Below are 17,500 nucleotides of genomic sequence, written 5' to 3' on the forward strand. Positions count from 1 at the left end.
ATAATTAAAAAATGGAGATTTCTGGAAAGTTCAAGATGTTTAGAAAAAGGAGGAAGATGATTGGAATGTAGGAGGGAAAGAGACAGATGGAAGATGTCCTGAGTGAAAGGACAATTTAGAAGATCTTAAAATAAGAGGAAGGATGGAGACATTTGGAAGAGTTGTTAAGTAGAAATGAGAGAGATGTTCCAAAGAGTTTAGCATCAGTATTCCTTGGTCCTGGTTTGTTTATTTCACCTGATTTGACCTGGTCTTCTGTGGTTTTTTTCCCTCAGACAGGAGATGAAACAGCTTGTGAGTGAACTTGACGAGGAGAAAAAGATCCGCTTGTCCCTGCAGGTGAGGACGAATCGACCTCCTGTGGAATTATGTTCCTATACAAATAAAACATGCAGTGTGTTTATATGAAGCACAAAGAACCCACGGAGTAAAATGTGAAGAACCTAAGAGGACTTTGTGAGTTAATCTGAGGTGCAGAACATCCCCATGTGTGTGTCATCGTTTTCCTGCTCTGCTTGTTTCAGATGGACGTCGAGAACATAAAGAAAGTTCTCTCCAAATAAACGCACGTGATTCAAGGTGGTTGGTGGCAAATGGCAGAAACTCTGAAAGGCTGGCAGACGGATTCGTGCCAAATAAAGATGAAGAAAAAAAGCAAGTGAATACAACAGCAACGAGAAAACAAACGAACGCTTCCTCACTTTACGGTTATTTTATTAGATACTTTTCCATGGTGTTGAGGAGGAACCATCTTCTCCTGGTACTGCGACTAGGCGGCGACTCCACACTTTAAGTGATGTGAAGGAGAAGCTGCTGCGTCGGCCTTCAGTCGTTTACTTTAAGATCTTTTCTTTAAGTCTCTCTTCTCTCATGCTGTCTCTCTCTCCCTGTCTCTCTCACACATTGTCTCTCTCCTTGTCTCTCTCTCTCTCCCTGTCTCTCTCTCACCCTGTCTCTCTCTCACCCTGTCTCTCTCTCTCCCTGTCTCTCTCTCACCCTGTCTCTCTCTCTCCCTGTCTCTCTCTCTCCCTGTCTCTCTCACACCCTGTCTTCCCCCCTCTCTCTCTCTCTGTCTCTCTCTCCCTGTCTCTTTCTCACCCTGTCTCTCTCTCTCACCCTGTCTCTCTTTCATCCTGTCTTTCTCCCAGTCTCTCTCTCAACCTGTCTCTCTCACACCCTGTCTTTCTCTCTCTCTCTCTCTCTCTCTCTCTCTCTCTCTCGTCTCTCCTCTTGTCCACACTGAGGCCTTCTTTATTTTTAATAAAATCATGTCTTTTCTTTCGTGTCAGCGATATGGAGAAAATGCACATTTTGTTTTCTTGATGCTGTTTCTTCTTTTGAGAAAGTCTTATATAAACTTTTATATTTTAATGTACGGAAAATGCATTTATGTGTGCAGATTTTATTAAAAAAGAAGATTCCGAAATACTCTCTGCTTCAGGGTTCATTCGTCTGTCTGTCTGTCTGTCTGTCTGTTCTATGTTAATTTCTGTCTGTCTGTCTCTATTTGTGTCTCTCTGTTAATCTATCACTATTTGTCTGTCTCTTTTTGTCTGTCTGTCTGTCTGTCTGTCTGTCTCCACTATTTCTGTTTATCTCTCTTTGTCTGTATTCATTTCTTTCTTTCTATTTATCTGTCCTTCCTGTTATCTACCTTTCTGACTGCTTCTGCTTTCTACACCTGTCTATCTCTTTGTCCGTCTGTCTGCTTGTTTATCTGTCTGTCTGTGTATTTGTTTATGGTCTCAGCTTCCAACAGGAAGTCCTCAGTTTGTTGTTTTTAGAAAGGACGATTACTTCAACACATCTGTGTCTGTAGTTGGAGGAATAGACGCCTCACAGCTCCTCAGATAGCAGCTTCATTAAACACCACACACAAAAACACCAGGAAACACCAGTCGGACGAGACTCCAGGGTGCTGGTTGACTGACTGATAATCATGAGCATGATGGCGATTAGAAAGTGTTATGGACTGAAGAAGTTACGCTTGAGGTGTTTGGATCAGACAAAACATTTGTGAAGCACAGAAGAAATGAAAAGATGCTGGAGGAGTGAACCATGGTGGAGGAAACCTGATGGTCTGTTGAGGCTTTGCTCCTGATGAAGTGGGAAAACTAGTAAGGAACAAAGTAATAAAAAGACATTACACACGTTCCAGGACAGATATACAATAGCTGAAGATATTTTTGTTCACAGGACACAGGACACTGCTATTATATCACCAACCCATCAATCTCTACACACACACACACATTTATTTGAAGCTTTAACTCAACTGCTCTGTATCTGTGTTTAATGGACACCTGTAGGTGTGTGTGTGTGTGTGTGTGTGTGTGTGTGTGTGTGTGTGCGTGTGAGTGTTGTGTGTGGAGAAGCTCGAATTATGGGTAACCTGAGCTCAGAACAGCCACAGAACTCTCTAGAACATTCAGGGGTTACATAAAGAGATGTGAATCAGGAATGGAGGAAACATGAGTGCTGTATATTACATCATTTTAATCTGTATTGAGTATCGAATTAAAATAAACAGCAGATCCAGAACTCTTCTACAGAACATTTATAAAGTCCTCCTGTGAGAAAACCCAAGGCATTACAACGAGAAGGATAAGACTGTTTCACTCTCCAGGGGTGCCAATAGTTTCTCTCTGCATTAAAAATATGTGTGTGTGATGTGGTGAAGGAGTCTCCAGTGTCAGACTGTGTACCAGTCAGAGGTGAGGCTGGAACTGGACGTTCTCCCACATCGTTAAGACAGAAGAGTTCTTTGCAGTTTCTCAGTAACACGACAAGCTGAGATTTGTATTATGTTGATTTTTTTGTCTTATTAACTTGAAGAGGGAGAACAAAAGGGACGCAGGTGTGTAGGAAGTGTTTATAGTGTTTATAACAGAGAGAACAGCAGACATCTTGGTTTACCAACTTTCAAGATTCAGTGTAACAATTAATGGACAAAAATGTTTAGATGTTACAATAATTCTGCTTCATCACACCACAATGTCCTTTATCATTTTCTTTTAACGCACACACACACACACACACACACACACACACACACACAGACACTACAAACGCTGATGATGAAATGTTTAAAAGAACCCTGGAAGATGGAGGTTGGTTTCTATCGTCTATGTAAACACATTTAGTCATGTCAGAGGAAACAGCAGGAGGAGCCATGAACACACACACACACACACACACACACACACACACACACACACACACACACACACACACACACACACACACACACACACACACACACGTCTTTTTAGCACCCGTGCGGCTCGGTGGTGTTGAGTCTCAGTGATTCCACCTCCGCATGGTCACCTCTGCGCCTTCAGGGCTCTAGATTCTTAAACTCTGGACTTTTTATTCTTTAGTTACTTTTAGGTCGGAGACAGAAATAAACTTCCCGACTGAATGACTGAGCGCGTGTCCTAACAAGTGCTTTATATTTAGCTGTTGGACTTTACACAGTGCGGAGATACAGTAAGAGGGGAAGTAAGGCACAGGGAGAGGGAGAGAGAGAGAGAGAGAGAGAGAGAGAGAGAGAGAGAGAGAGAGAGAGAGAGAGAGAGAGATTTTCATTGGAATATTTGCTGCAACCGGTTCCATAAAAGCAGGTACGTGCAAGTTTGAGGACCCTTTGCATTATGCATTACTATTTTTATGTACTCTAAGGGTGTGTGTGTGTGTGTGTGTGTGTGTGTGTGTGTGTGTGTGTGTGTGTGTGTGTGTGTGTGTGTGTGTGTGTGTGTGTGTGTAATGCGTTGCAGCACACTTCCAAACTTCCTTCTGATTGCACAATTTGACATGTTTCATGTTCTCTCTGCGGTGCCACAGAGGGCTGAGACCCGGATGACAGACACTTCAGTGGTCAGTGATGAAGTGATGAGAACTGATTTGATGAACAGGAGGTCTCTGCGCTCCGGGGACGCGAGCGCGCGCACAGCACGTCCACCGGCACACGGCGCACATTAGACTCCCGGTACAGTGTAAAACCCTGGCGAGATGAACGCTAACGTGCTGGAAGTGTGCATCAGAAGAACTGCTTTCATTTTAAAAGTGTATTTAAACATGCAAATGATGCAACCCAAAATGAAACATATGCTAATTTGGATATTATTTTAAAAAGATTCACGCTTCAGCATCCAGAACATTTTGTATCAAGTTTCACGCATTAACTATAGAACACTTTATACCTGTTTATACATGACCAGGGTTTAGGAAAGTTTATTGATGAAGCACAACTTAATTAATTAATTAATCTCTACTCTAATGTGCTTTAATTTATAGAGAACCTGGAAAGAGCCAGACATACGTGCAACCCCACCCCACCCCCCACACACATATACACATAAACACACACGCACACACTTGCTCTATGATGGAGGTCTCCAGCCAGTCAGCAGCAGAGGCAGCTGGAGATCATGCAACCAGCGTGTCGTTGATGGCCACAGAGAGAGTGGACGTCCCGAGTCCAAGTCTGGTGTCCAAACAGCGCAGTCTGCGTGCTGTGTACGTCCTGAATGATGGGCTGAAGGCGGTGGCGGCGAACAGCCCTGAGTCTGGGGCATTACAGTGTCTGCAGAGAGCGTGCGATGCCGAGAGCGCCATCCTCACCACCGTCACCTTCGGCAGGCTGGACTTCGGTGAGACGTCAGTGCTGGACACCTTCTACGACGCAGGTGAGTTTCAAATCTGTTGTTGTTTTTTTTTCCTCAAAGCTCTTTTTTTTTTAAACCAAACCAAAAACAACACACGTGAACGCTTCTCATGTGACACGTGTGATGAACAGCTGTAAAAGCACGTTAACTTTGTGCGTGTATTAAAAGGGCAGAAAGTGTTTTGAGGCCATTATGACCCTTTACGTGTTCCATATCTACGTCACTTCTGCCCTGAACTCGGTGTATTGTGTGTTGGTGTGGTATGTAAGTGAACCTGCCCCAACCTGCACTTACTGTAACTGAAAGCACAGTTCCTGAGAAGCTCTCTCTCACACACACACACACACACACACACACATCACATGACACTTTTTCATGCACAACCACGTGTGTAAATCACTTCTTATAATCACTGAAGTGCTGCAGAATTCCCTTCAGGGACTATAATGAAAACTAAAAAAAACCTCTCCATGGGATCATATTTATCTCCATGTTGTGATTATTTGTGTATGAAAACTTGTCACGGGAAGACGGATGATTTTCTGGTTTATCAGAACAAACAAAATAGTTAGAATGATCTCAGTCTCTGGTCACAGCTTCAATTCTGAACGTTTACGTATTTATAAAGTTTGTACATGTAAAGACTTAAGATAGAATGAAAGAAGAAGCTGCTCTCTCTCTCCCTCTCTCTCTCTCTCTCTCTCTCTCTCTCTCTCTCTGTCTCTCTCTCTCTCTCTCATATCGAGTACATGACAGTCTCTAATGTTTATCATCTCTATTTTACTCAGTAGCCATTAAAATAAAGTCAGTAAAACAGCAGAGTCTTTAAAGTTCTCATCTCTGCACCAGCTCCCTGTTCCACCTCTGTGCTTTTGGTGCACTAAGTAAATTTCATGATTGTGATCAGTCAGGACTGTTATCACGATGTTCTCCATAACAAAGCAAGCTGCACTTTTGTGTTTTCTTTCCTGGGAAAATTTCTGAAGGTCATCTTGAGTGGTTCCTAAACTTTCACAGGTCTTCACATGTCAATTACAGACCTGTGACTGTGTGGAATATCAGAGCAGAGAAAAGACGAAACCAGCGTGACATCCGAGAGTGACGGCCGAGTGCAGGATCTGTCAGGTGTTGACGTGACGCCTAGATTCATCACGCTTCCTGCGCATCATGATACACTGATTATTGAAGTTAATTAAGAGAAATGTTTTAGTGCACAGTTTAGTTTTGTGGGGGTTTTTTTACTTTTCTTTTTTTTTGCGTAGTGAAACGTCTCAGCGCTGCAGGAGGAAGTGTGTGTGTCGATTTACTGAATGAAACACTAGAAACGCTCTTCGTCTGTGTGTCAAGATCATGTTGATTGCAAACCCACAGCTAATATGTTAGCTAAACATTTTTTCCTAAAACACGTGTGTTTAAAGGCTTGAAGTGTTGAGGCAGATCAGTGAGGCAGATCAGTGAGGCAGATCAGTGAGGCAGATCAGTGAGGCTTGTAAAATTCTTGTTAAATAAAACTAGAAATCTGCTTCAGCTGGAATTCTGCAGTGAAACAACAAAATGTTTTGTTTTTTATGGGAATAATTTCATGTGGATGTTTCCCAAAATGTATAGAACTGCATAGACTAATAGTCTTGTGTACCTGTTTTACATTAAACACACACACACACACACACACACATACGCACACACACACATACGCACACACACACATACGCACACACATACATACACACACATACATACACACACATACACACACACACATACATACACACACATACACACACACACACACACACACACACACACACACATACATACACGCACACACACACACACACGGACATACACGCACACACACACACACACACACACTGTGTTTACAGACATTGCGGTGGTGGATATGAGTGATGTGTTCCGCCAGCCGTCCCTCTTTTATCATCTGGGTGTTCGTGAGAGTTTTGACATGGCCAACAACGTCATCCTGTACCATGACACTGACCCCGACACAGCACAGTCTCTGAAGGTGAGCACACACACACACACACACACATGCACGCACACACACACACGCACACACACTCACATGCACACACACATGCACACACACACACACACACGCACACACACACACACACACATACAGAAACACACACACATGCACACACACTCACATGCACACACACTCACATGCACACACACATACACACACACGCACACACACGCACACACGCACACGCACACACATGCACACACACACATACACAAACACACACACATGCACACACACTCACATGCACACACAATCACATGCACACACACACACGCACACACACATGCACACACACACGCACACACATATGCACGCACACACACATGCACACACACACACACGCACGCACACATGCACACACACATGCACATGCACACACACATGCACAGACACGCATGCACACACGCATGCACATGCATGCACATGCACTCATATGCACACACGCACACACACACACATCAGCAGCAGCATGAGTGTGACTAGCGCCCCCTACTGCCCAACCCTGTTAAATGCTCATTACATTTGTTTTTCCTATGTAGTTTCCTGTAGACGGCTGTTAAATTCAAGTATTGCTGAACGTTTGTACTGTAGACGTATCATCAGATTTCATCATCACCATGTCAGTTCAGTAGGCAGTGTGTAGAAGTGTCTGGTGTGAGTGAGGAAGTCTGGCTGTAGCTCATTCCTCACATTCCTGTCATGGCAGTGAAGTGTAGAAGCTATTTCCAGCCTACAGAAGTGTTTCACCCTGCAAAGATCTGCTCATGTGTAAGATAATTTGGATAAAAATAAAGAGGTTGAAGCCTTTGTTCCTGCCAGTGTGTCGTTATTGACCTGAGATCAGAAGATACCCAAATAATCTGTCATGTGTTATGAGTAATTCACTCCTTTATTTTTCTTCTTTTTTTGAAGGATATGGTGGCCCAGAAAAACACAGTAAGTATCAAATCTATTTGGATTCACATCATCTGATTATTGTTCCTCCACTTTTCCATCTTAACCCTGATTAAAAATGCCAGAAGCTATGAATATGCATAAATATGCAAATAAAATAAAAAAAATGCTGCTATGACCTGCAGTCAGTCCTAATAGCTCACATTAGTTAATGTAACTAGAATTTTAACCAGCCACTAGTAAGCTAGTTAACAGTTTTGATTCTATATTGATTTAGTTAGTTGGTTAAAGCACACATGTTCTCTGGTTAGGGTTAACTCTAACCCTAACACTAACACTAACCCTAACTCTAACCCTAACACTAACCCTAACTCTACCTCTAACTCTACACTTTTCTACGTCACACTTTTTCATCCACTAATATTTTCACATTGGTCTAAAGCCATGAAGCTTGTGTAGTAACATCACAGCATGAGATTAGCTCCGCCCCCAAACACTACTTCATCATTTCAAAACCTAAAGACAAATAATCTGAATCACGTCCATAACATGTTTAAACATCGTGATGTCGATTTCATGCCAAATAGAATTGACTTAATTAGATTCTTTCGCATAAATAGTAGGAGATCTTTGATTTCATTCCATGTCTACTGTCATGAGGTTAAAGCAAGACGTCTCCCTGTGTTCTGCGTCCTGGGCTTTGTGGCTATTTCTGGAGCCATGTTGTCACGTCATGTCCACTGTGCTTTATTTACTGCTGCATGACGACACGTGAAAATAACGTCCGAGGCTGAAAGCCCACGTGACCTATACGCAGAGTCTGAGCTGCTTACATTTTCCCTCCAAAAATTATTCATGGAGTTTAGAGGAAACTGTAGAGTGTAATAGTGTTTACGCTCAAATTCTGTCTCGATAGACAGGTGTTGATTAATTCTCTATAACAGTCATGCCTTTATTCTGATTACCGTTTCTATAGCAACAGCTCATTTACAAAGACGTACAGCAGATGCTCCACTGATTATAGTGTGTGTGTGTGTGTGTGTGTGTGTGTGTGTGTGTGTGTGTGTGTGTGTGTGTGTGTGTGTGTGTGTGATGTGTTGAAGGAGTCTTTATTGTGTTTTTTCTCTTATTAAATTGAAGAGAGACAATAAAGAGATGCTGCTGAGGGAAACACGGTATATAGTAAAGTGAAATAAAATACATCTATAAACAGATGAAAAGTTTTTGTACTTTAGTAAAGCTGATGTGTGATTGTTGAGTTGGTGAGTAAAAGAGGAATAAAACACTAGCTGATTAGACTGTCAGTGCCTTCCTCACTGTGTTGAGTCTAAAACAGAAGCAGATGGGTTCATGCTGGAGGTCTGATGGATTAACACATGTCTTTAAATAGCGCTCTTAGCTAACGCTCTCCAGCTGCTCTGTACAGAACTCGACCTTCAAACACAACTGAAGTTTAAATCACTGATCTTCATTCACCAGGATTTCTGATGAAGACAACATCAATACTGTCCTGTAGGATAGAAATGAGCCTGAATCTGATTCTGTCATAAACGCAGCCTGAAATGTCACCACATTGTTCTTAAAAGTGTAACATAACCTACTGTAATCTAATCTAACATACTGTAGTCTAATCTAACATACTGTAGTCTAATCTAAAGTACTGTAATCTAATGTAACCTACTGTAATCTAATCTAACATACTATAGTCTAATCTAACATACTATAGTCTAATCTAACCTACTGTAATCTAATCTAACCTACTGTAATCTAATCTAACCTACTGTAGTCTAATCTAACCTACTGTAATCTAATCTAACATACTATAGTCTAATCTAACATACTATAGTCTAATCTAACCTACTGTAATCTAATCTAACCTACTGTAATCTAATCTAACATACTGTAGTCTAATCTAACATACTGTAATCTAATCTAACATACTATAGTCTAATCTAACCTACTGTAATCTAATCTAACATACTATAGTCTAATCTAACATACTATAGTCTAATCTAACCTACTGTAATCTAATCTAACATACTGTAGTCTAATCTAACATACTGTAATCTAATCTAACATACTATAGTCTAATCTAACATACTGTAGTCTAATCTAATGTATAATAATCTACTATAATATACTGTAATCTAATCTAAGCTAGTTTACTGTAATGTAAAGAATAATCTGATGTAAATCAGGTCCCATAAATCCAACAGAACCCAAAATGTCCAACAAGACGAATGAGTAGTTAAATATTTATCTTGAATTATTTTATTCCTTTATATATATTTGTTTAAATAAGATGAATGTTGTATTTGGAATAAATAAGTATTATTATTTTTAATCTAGTAGTTAGTAGATTTTTATATTTTATTTTTACAGTTTTTATAATTTATTTATCTATTTATTTGGGAAAGGAGGAAGAATGAAATGTAAAATAATTTGAAGAGACACTTACCTGTCTCACTGTATAACTGTGTACCTGTCTCACTGTATAACTGTGTACCTGTCTCACTGTATAACTGTGTACCTGTCTCACTGTTTAACCGTGTACCTGTCTCACTGTTTAACTGTGTACCTGTCTCACTGTATAACTGTGTACCTGTCTCACTGTTTAACTGTGTACCTGTCTCACTGTATAACTGTGTACCTGTCTCACTGTATAACTGTGTACCTGTCTCACTGTATAACTGTGTACCTGTCTCACTGTATAACTGTGTACCTGTCTCACTGTATAACTGTGTACCTGTCTCACTGTATAACTGTGGACCTGTCTCACTGTATAACTGTGGACCTGTCTCACTGATTACCTGTATAAATGTCTCACCTGTATACCTGTCTCACTCATACCTGTCTCACCGTGTATCTTTATACCTATCTCACTTGTATAACTGTCTCACTGTGTACCTGTCTCTCCTGTATACCTGTCTAACTGTATACATGTCTCTCCTGTATACCTGTCTCTCCTGTGTACCTGTCTAACTGTATACCTGTCTCTCCTGTATACCTGTCTAACTGTATACCTGTCTAACTGTATACCTGTCTCTCCTGTATACCTGTATACCTGTCTAACTGTATACCTGTCTAACTGTATACCTGTCTAACTGTATACCTGTATACCTGTCTAACTGTATACCTGTCTAACTGTATACCTGTCTCTCCTGTATACCTGTCTAACTGTATACCTGTCTCTCCTGTATACCTGTCTAACTGTATACCTGTCTAACTGTATACCTGTCGAACTGTATACCTGTCTAACTGTATACCTGTCTAACTGTATACCTGTCTCTCTTGTGTACCTGTCTAACTGTATACCTGTCTCTCCTGTATACCTGTCTAACTGTATACCTGTCTCTCCTGTATACCTGTCTAACTGTATACCTGTCTCTCCTGTATACCTGTCTAACTGTATACCTGTCTCTCCTGTATACCTGTCTCTCCTGTATACCTGTCTCTCCTGTATACCTGTCTCTCCTGTGTACCTGTCTCACTGCTTTTCTCTGATTGTCTCCTTCACCTGGTTCTTCCCTCTGGATACTGAAGCCTTCTTTGTCTCTGTTTTTTTCTTATAATCGTAGTCCTCGTATTTCTCATTTACGCTCTCTTTCTCTTTCTCTCTGCTTCTGTCATTTTCTCTTCTCGCTCTTGTGTGTCTTACCTGGAGTAGGCTTCACGGCCCGTTACTCTGGGCTTCCCCTGGGTGCAGTTACCTCCTGAGTACCGAGGCTCGGGTCTGAGGAATAAAGTAGGTAGTGAGGCTGTGAGAGAGTGAGTTAGTGTCTGAGAGACTCCGAGGATCAGATTCTAAACCTAAAGCACTGAAAGTACTAACAGAGTTTAGGCGAAGATAATAAAGATATTGTGTATTTTATGTCACTTCTATAAAAGCAGAATAACAGAAGTGTAATAATTCACACACGGCCATTAGTTAATACTAACTGGGTAGAATTATTCCTATTTGCATAAATAGTTCATTAGCTCCTCCCACTCGCTTGTTTGGATGAACTACACCATAAACGTCTGTTATCTTTCCTACAATGTAAAATCCTAGCTTTGTTTTTGTTGTTCACTCGTCCTTCCTGTTCTCTTCCAGGCCTCCAGTGGGAATTATTACTTCATCCCATACGTGATGACGCCCAACAACGAGTACATCTGCTGTGAGAACGTGGCCCAGCGGCGGGCGTCCGAGTACATGCAGCCCAGCTGGGACAACCTGCTCGGACCTCTGTGCGTGCCGCTGGTGGACCGATTCGCCAGCCTGCTGAAGGACATCCACGTCACATCCTGGTACTTATTAACTGTAGAAATTGTTTTGCCCAAACAAAGAAAATAAAGTGACTAAAATACCAGGATGTACATAAATATACATAATGTACATAAACATGCAAATAGGAAACACAACCACATAACAGGAGACTATTGTACTTTGTCTTGTTCAGGAAGTTGTTAAAGATCAATTTAAAATGAAATTGTATGTATGAAGGGTGTGTGTGTGTGTGTGTGTGTGTGTGTGTGCTTGTGCGTGTATGTGTGCATGTGCGTGTGTTTGTGTGTGCGTGTGTTTGTGTGTGTGTGTGTGTGTGTGTGTGTGTGTGTGTGTGTGTGTGTGTGTGTGTGTGTGTGTGTGTGCTTGTGCGAGTGTGTGTGTGCTTGTGCGAGTGTGTGTGTGTGTGTGTGTGTGTGTGTGTGTGTGTGTGTGTGTGTGGGTGTGTGTGTGCTTGTGTGTGTATGTGTGCATGTGCGTGTGTTTGTGTGTGTGTGTGTGTGTGTGTGTGTGTGTGTGTGTGTGCTTGTGCGTGTGTGTGTGTGTGGGTGTGTGTGTGTGTGCTTGTGCGTGTATGTGTGCATGTGCGTGTGTTTGTGTGTGTGTGTGTGTGTGTGTGTGTGCTTGTGCGTGTATGTGTGCATGTGCGTGTGTGTGTGTGTGTGTGTGTGTGTGTGTGTGCTTGTGCGTGTATGTGTGTGTGTGCTTGTGCGTGTATGTGTGCATGTGCGTGTATGTGTGCATGTGCGTGTGTGTGTGTGTGTGTGTGTGTGTGTGTGTGTGTGTGTGTGTGTGTGTGTGTGTGTGTGTGTGTGTGTGTGTGTGTGACTGTGTGTGTGTGACTGTGTGTGTGTGAGTGTGTGTGTGTGTGTGTGTGTGTGTGTGTGTGTGTGTGTGACCGTGTGTGTGTGTGTGTGACCGTGTGTGTGTGACCATGTGTGTGTGTGTGTGTGTGTGTGTGTGTGTGTGTGTGTGTGTGTGTGTGTGTGTGTGAAAATCTAGTTTTTAAAGCAGCAGTTTCCAACCTTCACAGTTTGAGTCTCTTGGTGATCTGGCGTCAGGTTTCAGCCCCAGAGTGTTGGTTGTTATCTCAGTCACAAACGTTCTGTCAGTGAGAAACAGGACACGACTGGAACACCAGCAATTCTCAGACATCAGCGTGTGTGTGTTTGTGTGTATGTGTGTTTGTTCTTATGGCTGATTATCACCTGCTGAGGAAAAGTCAAGTGGCTGTAGATAGCAGCTCAGAGGAACGTCGTGTTCTGAATAAATATAAAGAGGAAACTGCTGGACGGTTTATTTTGGTGTCTGTTTTTTTACAGCGCTTCCTTTAAAGACACACTGCTGAATGACATCCGAAAAGCTCGAGACAAGTATCAGGGCGAGGAACTGGCCAAGGAACTGTCTCGAATCAAACTGCGCATCGACAACACGGAGGTTCTGACGCAGGACATTGTCATGAATCTGCTCTTCTCCTACAGAGACATACAGGTGAGGCTCATTAGCATCTCATTTACATACAACACCAACAAACAGAGAAGCTTTCATCAATATGCTCATACCTGTGTACCTGTCTCACCTATAAACCTGTCTCTCTGTGTACCTGTCTCACCTATAAACCTGTCTCTCTGTGTATCTGTCTCACCTATAAACCTGTCTCTCTGTGTATCTGTCTCACCTATAAACCTGTCTCTGTGTACCTGTCTCACCTATAAACCTGTCTCTCTGTGTATCTGTCTCACCTATAAACCTGTCTCTCTGTGTATCTGTCTCACCTATAAACCTGTCTCTCTGTTTATCTGTCTCACCTATAAACCTGTCTCTCTGTGTACCTGTCTCACCTATAAACCTGTCTCTCTGTGTATCTGTCTCACCTATAAACCTGTCTCTCTGTTTATCTGTCTCACCTATAAACCTGTCTCTCTGTTTATCTGTCTCACCTATAAACCTGTCTCTCTGTGTATCTGTCTCACCTATAAACCTGTCTCTCTGTGTATCTGTCTCACCTATAAACCTGTCTCTCTGTTTATCTGTCTCACCTATAAACCTGTCTCTCTGTTTATCTGTCTCACCTATAAACCTGTCTCGCTGTTTATCTGTCTCACCTATAAACCTGTCTCCCTGTGTACCTGTCTCCCTGTGCACCTGTCTCCCTGTGCACCTGTCTCCCTGTGTACCTGTCTCCCTGTGTACCTGTCTCCCTGTGCACCTGTCTCCCTGTGCACCTGTCTCCCTGTGCACCTGTCTCCCTGTGCACCTGTCTCCCTGTGCACCTGTCTCCCTGTGTACCTGTCTCCCTGTGTACCTGTCTCCCTGTGTACCTGTCTCCCTGTGCACCTGTCTCCCTGTGTACCTGTCTCCCTGTGCACCTGTCTCCCTGTGTACCTGTCTCCCTGTGCACCTGTCTCCCTGTGTACCTGTCTCCCTGTGCACCTGTCTCCCTGTGTACCTGTCTCCCTGTGTACCTGTCTCCCTGTGCACCTGTCTCCCTGTGTACCTGTCTCCCTGTGCACCTGTCTCCCTGTGTACCTGTCTCCCTGTGCACCTGTCTCCCTGTGTACCTGTCTCCCTGTGCACCTGTCTCCCTGTGTACCTGTCTCCCTGTGTACCTGTCTCCCTGTGCACTTGTCTCCCTGTGTACCTGTCTCCCTGTGTACCTGTCTCCCTGTGCACCTGTCTCCCTGTGTACCTGTCTCCCTGTGTACCTGTCTCCCTGTGTACCTGTCTCCCTGTGTACCTGTCTCCCTGTGTACCTGTCTCCCTGTGTACCTGTCTCCCTGTGTACCTGTCTCCCTGTGTACCTGTGCACTTGTTCTACACTCAGGATTATGATGCGATGGTGAAACTGGTGCAGACACTGGAGATGTTGCCTACTTGTGATCTCGCAAACCAGCCTATGATTCAGTTCCACTATGCCTTCGCCCTCAACAGGTCTCACACACAAACACACACTCACACACACACACACACACACACACACACACACACACACACACACACACACACACACACACACACATACACAGGTGTCAGAATTTCCGTCTGTTTGTTTGACTGTTTGTTTTATGCTCATTTTTAAAATGTTTACGCGTGTGTGTGTGTGTGTGTGTGTGTGTGTGTGTGTGTGTGTGTGTGTGTGTGTGTGTGTGTGTGTGTGTGTGTGTGTGTGCAGGAGGAACAGTCCAGGTGACAGAGAGCAGGCTCTCCGTGTGATGTTGCAGGTCCTTCAGTCATGTGATCATCCCGCTCCAGACATGTTCTGTCTCTGTGGTCGGATCTATAAGGACTTTTTTCTCGACTCAGAGTGTAAAGACACAAAAAGTCGTGATAACGCCATCCAGTGGTGAGAAGAGAGCACGCGGCACATGAGCAGATCGACGCACTTAGTACACGCTCACATCCTGTGTGTGTGTGTGTGTGTGTGTGTGTGTGTGTGTGTGTGTGTGTGTGTGTGTGTGTGTGTGTGTGTGTGTGTGTGTGTGTGTGTGTGCAGGTACAGGAAGGGATTCGAGCTGCAGCCCACTCTCTACTCGGGCATTAACCTGGCCGTGCTGCTCATCGTCGCTGGACAGCAGTTCGAGAGCTCCATCGAGCTTCGCAAGATCGGTGAAGACGAAACATTCTTTTGTTCATTTGAAGCTTTTCTGTCGGAGAAGAAACCGAATTATTTACCAACAAAATAATAATATAGAAAACTTTAAATAAGTAAAAAAGCTTCAACTGTAACTTAATACTTTGTAATATATTGAAGATATTTTCTGAGCTGATTAATTTGTAGTGTTGATGTGGACATCTACAGTGTAGACATATTAATGTCTCTTCATCATTTACTTTTATTCATCTTTATTTTTATTTATTTTACTGAACATGACATCATTTTGTGCCTGTCCATCTGTCTGTCTCTCTGTCTGTCTGTCCGTCTGTCTCTCTGTCTGTCCATCTGTCCGTCTCTCTGTCTGTCCATCTGTCTGTCTCTCTGTCTGTCTGTCCATCTGTCTGTCCATCTGTCTGTCTCTCTGTCTGTCCATCTGTCTGTCTCTCTGTCTGTCCGTCTGTCTCTCTGTCTGTCCATTTGTCTGTCTCTTTGTCTGTTCGTCTGTCTGTCTCTCTGTCTGTCCGTCTGTCTGTCTCTCTGTCTGTCTCTCTGTCTGTCTCTCTGTCTGTCTCTCTGTCTGTCCGTCTGTCTGTCCGTCTGTCTGTCTCTCTGTCTGTCCATCTGTCTGTCCGTCTGTCTGTCTCTCTGTCTGTCCGTCTGTCTGTCTCTCTGTCTGTCCGTCTGTCTGTCTCTCTGTCTGTTCATCTGTCTGTCTCTCTGTCTGTCCGTCTGTCTGTCTCTGTCTGTCCATCTGTCTGTCCGTCTGTCTGTCTCTCTGTCTGTCTCTCTGTCTGTCCATCTGTCTGTCTGTCTGTCTCTCTGTCTGTCCATCTGTCTGTCTCTCTGTCTGTTCATCTGTCTGTCTGTCCATCTGTCTGTCTCTCTGTCTGTCCATCTGTCTGTCTCTCTGTCTGTTCATCTGTCTGTCTCTCTGTCTGTTCATCTGTCTGTCTCTCTGTCTGTCCATCTGTCTGTCCGTCTGTCTGTCTGTACAGGAGTCAGGTTGAACAGTCTTCTTGGCAGGAAGGGGAGTTTGGAGAAGATGAATAATTACTGGGACGTTGGTCAGTTCTTCACCGTTAGCATGCTGGCTAATGACATCCCTAAAGCTGTTCAAGCTGCTGAGAAACTCTTCAAACTAAAACCTCCAATCTGGTAAACATCTACACACATATATGCACACACACACTCACTCTCAAACACACACACACACACACACACACACACACACACACACACACTCACTCTCACAAACACCTACACACACACACACACACACACACACACACACACACACACACACACACACACACAAGTGCTCCATCTCTAAAATACTCGAACACATTCACAGCCTCACGTACAGCCTCACGTACAGCCTCACGTACAGCCTCACGTACAGCCTCACGTACAGCCTCACGTACAGCCTCACGTACAGCCTCACGTACAGCCTCACTTACAGCCTCACTTACAGCCTCACTTACAGCCTCACTTACAGCCTCACTTAAACACAGACTCACTTAAACACAGACTCACTTAAACACAGACTCACTTAAACACAGACTCACTTAAACACAGACTCACTTAAACACAGACTCACTCATGAAACATTTTCATTTAAACAAGGCTGTAATGCTGGAGTTTATTAGTGTCGTCTTTAGATCCGTGTCTCTGATCTCAGGTACTTGCGCTCCGTGGTGCAGAACCTGAAACTCATCCAGCACTTTAAGAAGCAGAACATGGAGCATTCGGCTCAGAGAGAGAGACTCAACTTCTGGATGGACATCATTGTAGAAGCCACACAGAGAACCACCAACAGCCTGCGCTTTCCGGTATCTAGTCCCAGCACCGCAATACACCTGTTTACCACTGAGAACTTATTAATTGCACAATTTTAAAGAAATTAGTGTGTGTGTGTGTGTGTGTGTGTGTGTGTGTGTGTGTGTGTGTGTGTGTGTGTGTGTGTGAAGGTGTTGATCCTGGAGCCCACTAAAGTTTATCAGCCCTCGTACGTGTCCATCAACAGCGAAGCA

The 17,500-nt window shown here is 43.3% G+C and overlaps 2 protein-coding genes across 8 annotated transcripts in view; both read left to right on the top strand.

Moving 5' to 3' along the window:
• Positions 1-642, top strand: part of sh3kbp1 (SH3-domain kinase binding protein 1) — a 35,927-nt gene extending 35,285 nt beyond the window's left edge. For all 4 annotated transcript variants that reach the window (XM_027173775.2, XM_027173773.2, XM_027173774.2 and 1 more), the window contains 2 exons: positions 276-339; positions 525-642. In XM_027173775.2, the coding sequence (XP_027029576.2) occupies positions 276-339; positions 525-563 (103 nt within the window). In that variant the 3' untranslated portion in view covers positions 564-642. The remainder of the gene's footprint in view (positions 1-275; positions 340-524) is intronic.
• A 2,581-nt stretch (positions 643-3,223) lies between these two features.
• Positions 3,224-17,500, top strand: part of map3k15 (mitogen-activated protein kinase kinase kinase 15) — a 29,388-nt gene continuing 15,111 nt past the window's right edge. For 2 of the 4 annotated variants that reach the window (XM_027173792.2, XM_027173796.2), the window contains exons 1-14: positions 3,232-3,623; positions 3,844-3,988; positions 4,297-4,688; positions 6,551-6,690; positions 7,630-7,653; positions 11,279-11,356; positions 11,705-11,898; positions 13,198-13,366; positions 14,700-14,806; positions 15,048-15,218; positions 15,369-15,481; positions 16,466-16,625; positions 17,149-17,299; positions 17,438-17,500. The exon at positions 17,438-17,500 is cut by the window's right edge and continues 45 nt beyond it. In XM_027173792.2, coding sequence (XP_027029593.1) covers positions 4,385-4,688; positions 6,551-6,690; positions 7,630-7,653; positions 11,279-11,356; positions 11,705-11,898; positions 13,198-13,366; positions 14,700-14,806; positions 15,048-15,218; positions 15,369-15,481; positions 16,466-16,625; positions 17,149-17,299; positions 17,438-17,500 — 1,674 coding nt within the window. In that variant the 5' untranslated portion in view covers positions 3,232-3,623; positions 3,844-3,988; positions 4,297-4,384. Of the gene's footprint in view, positions 3,624-3,843; positions 3,989-4,296; positions 4,689-6,550; positions 6,691-7,629; positions 7,654-11,278; positions 11,357-11,704; positions 11,899-13,197; positions 13,367-14,699; positions 14,807-15,047; positions 15,219-15,368; positions 15,482-16,465; positions 16,626-17,148; positions 17,300-17,437 lie in introns of all 4 variants that reach the window. The other 2 variants (XR_007139535.1, XM_027173794.2) reach the window with 2 other exon arrangements.

The sequence above is a fragment of the Tachysurus fulvidraco genome, chromosome 25 (genome assembly GCF_022655615.1).
Source record: "Tachysurus fulvidraco isolate hzauxx_2018 chromosome 25, HZAU_PFXX_2.0, whole genome shotgun sequence".
NCBI classification, from domain to species: Eukaryota; Metazoa; Chordata; class Actinopteri; order Siluriformes; family Bagridae; genus Tachysurus; species Tachysurus fulvidraco.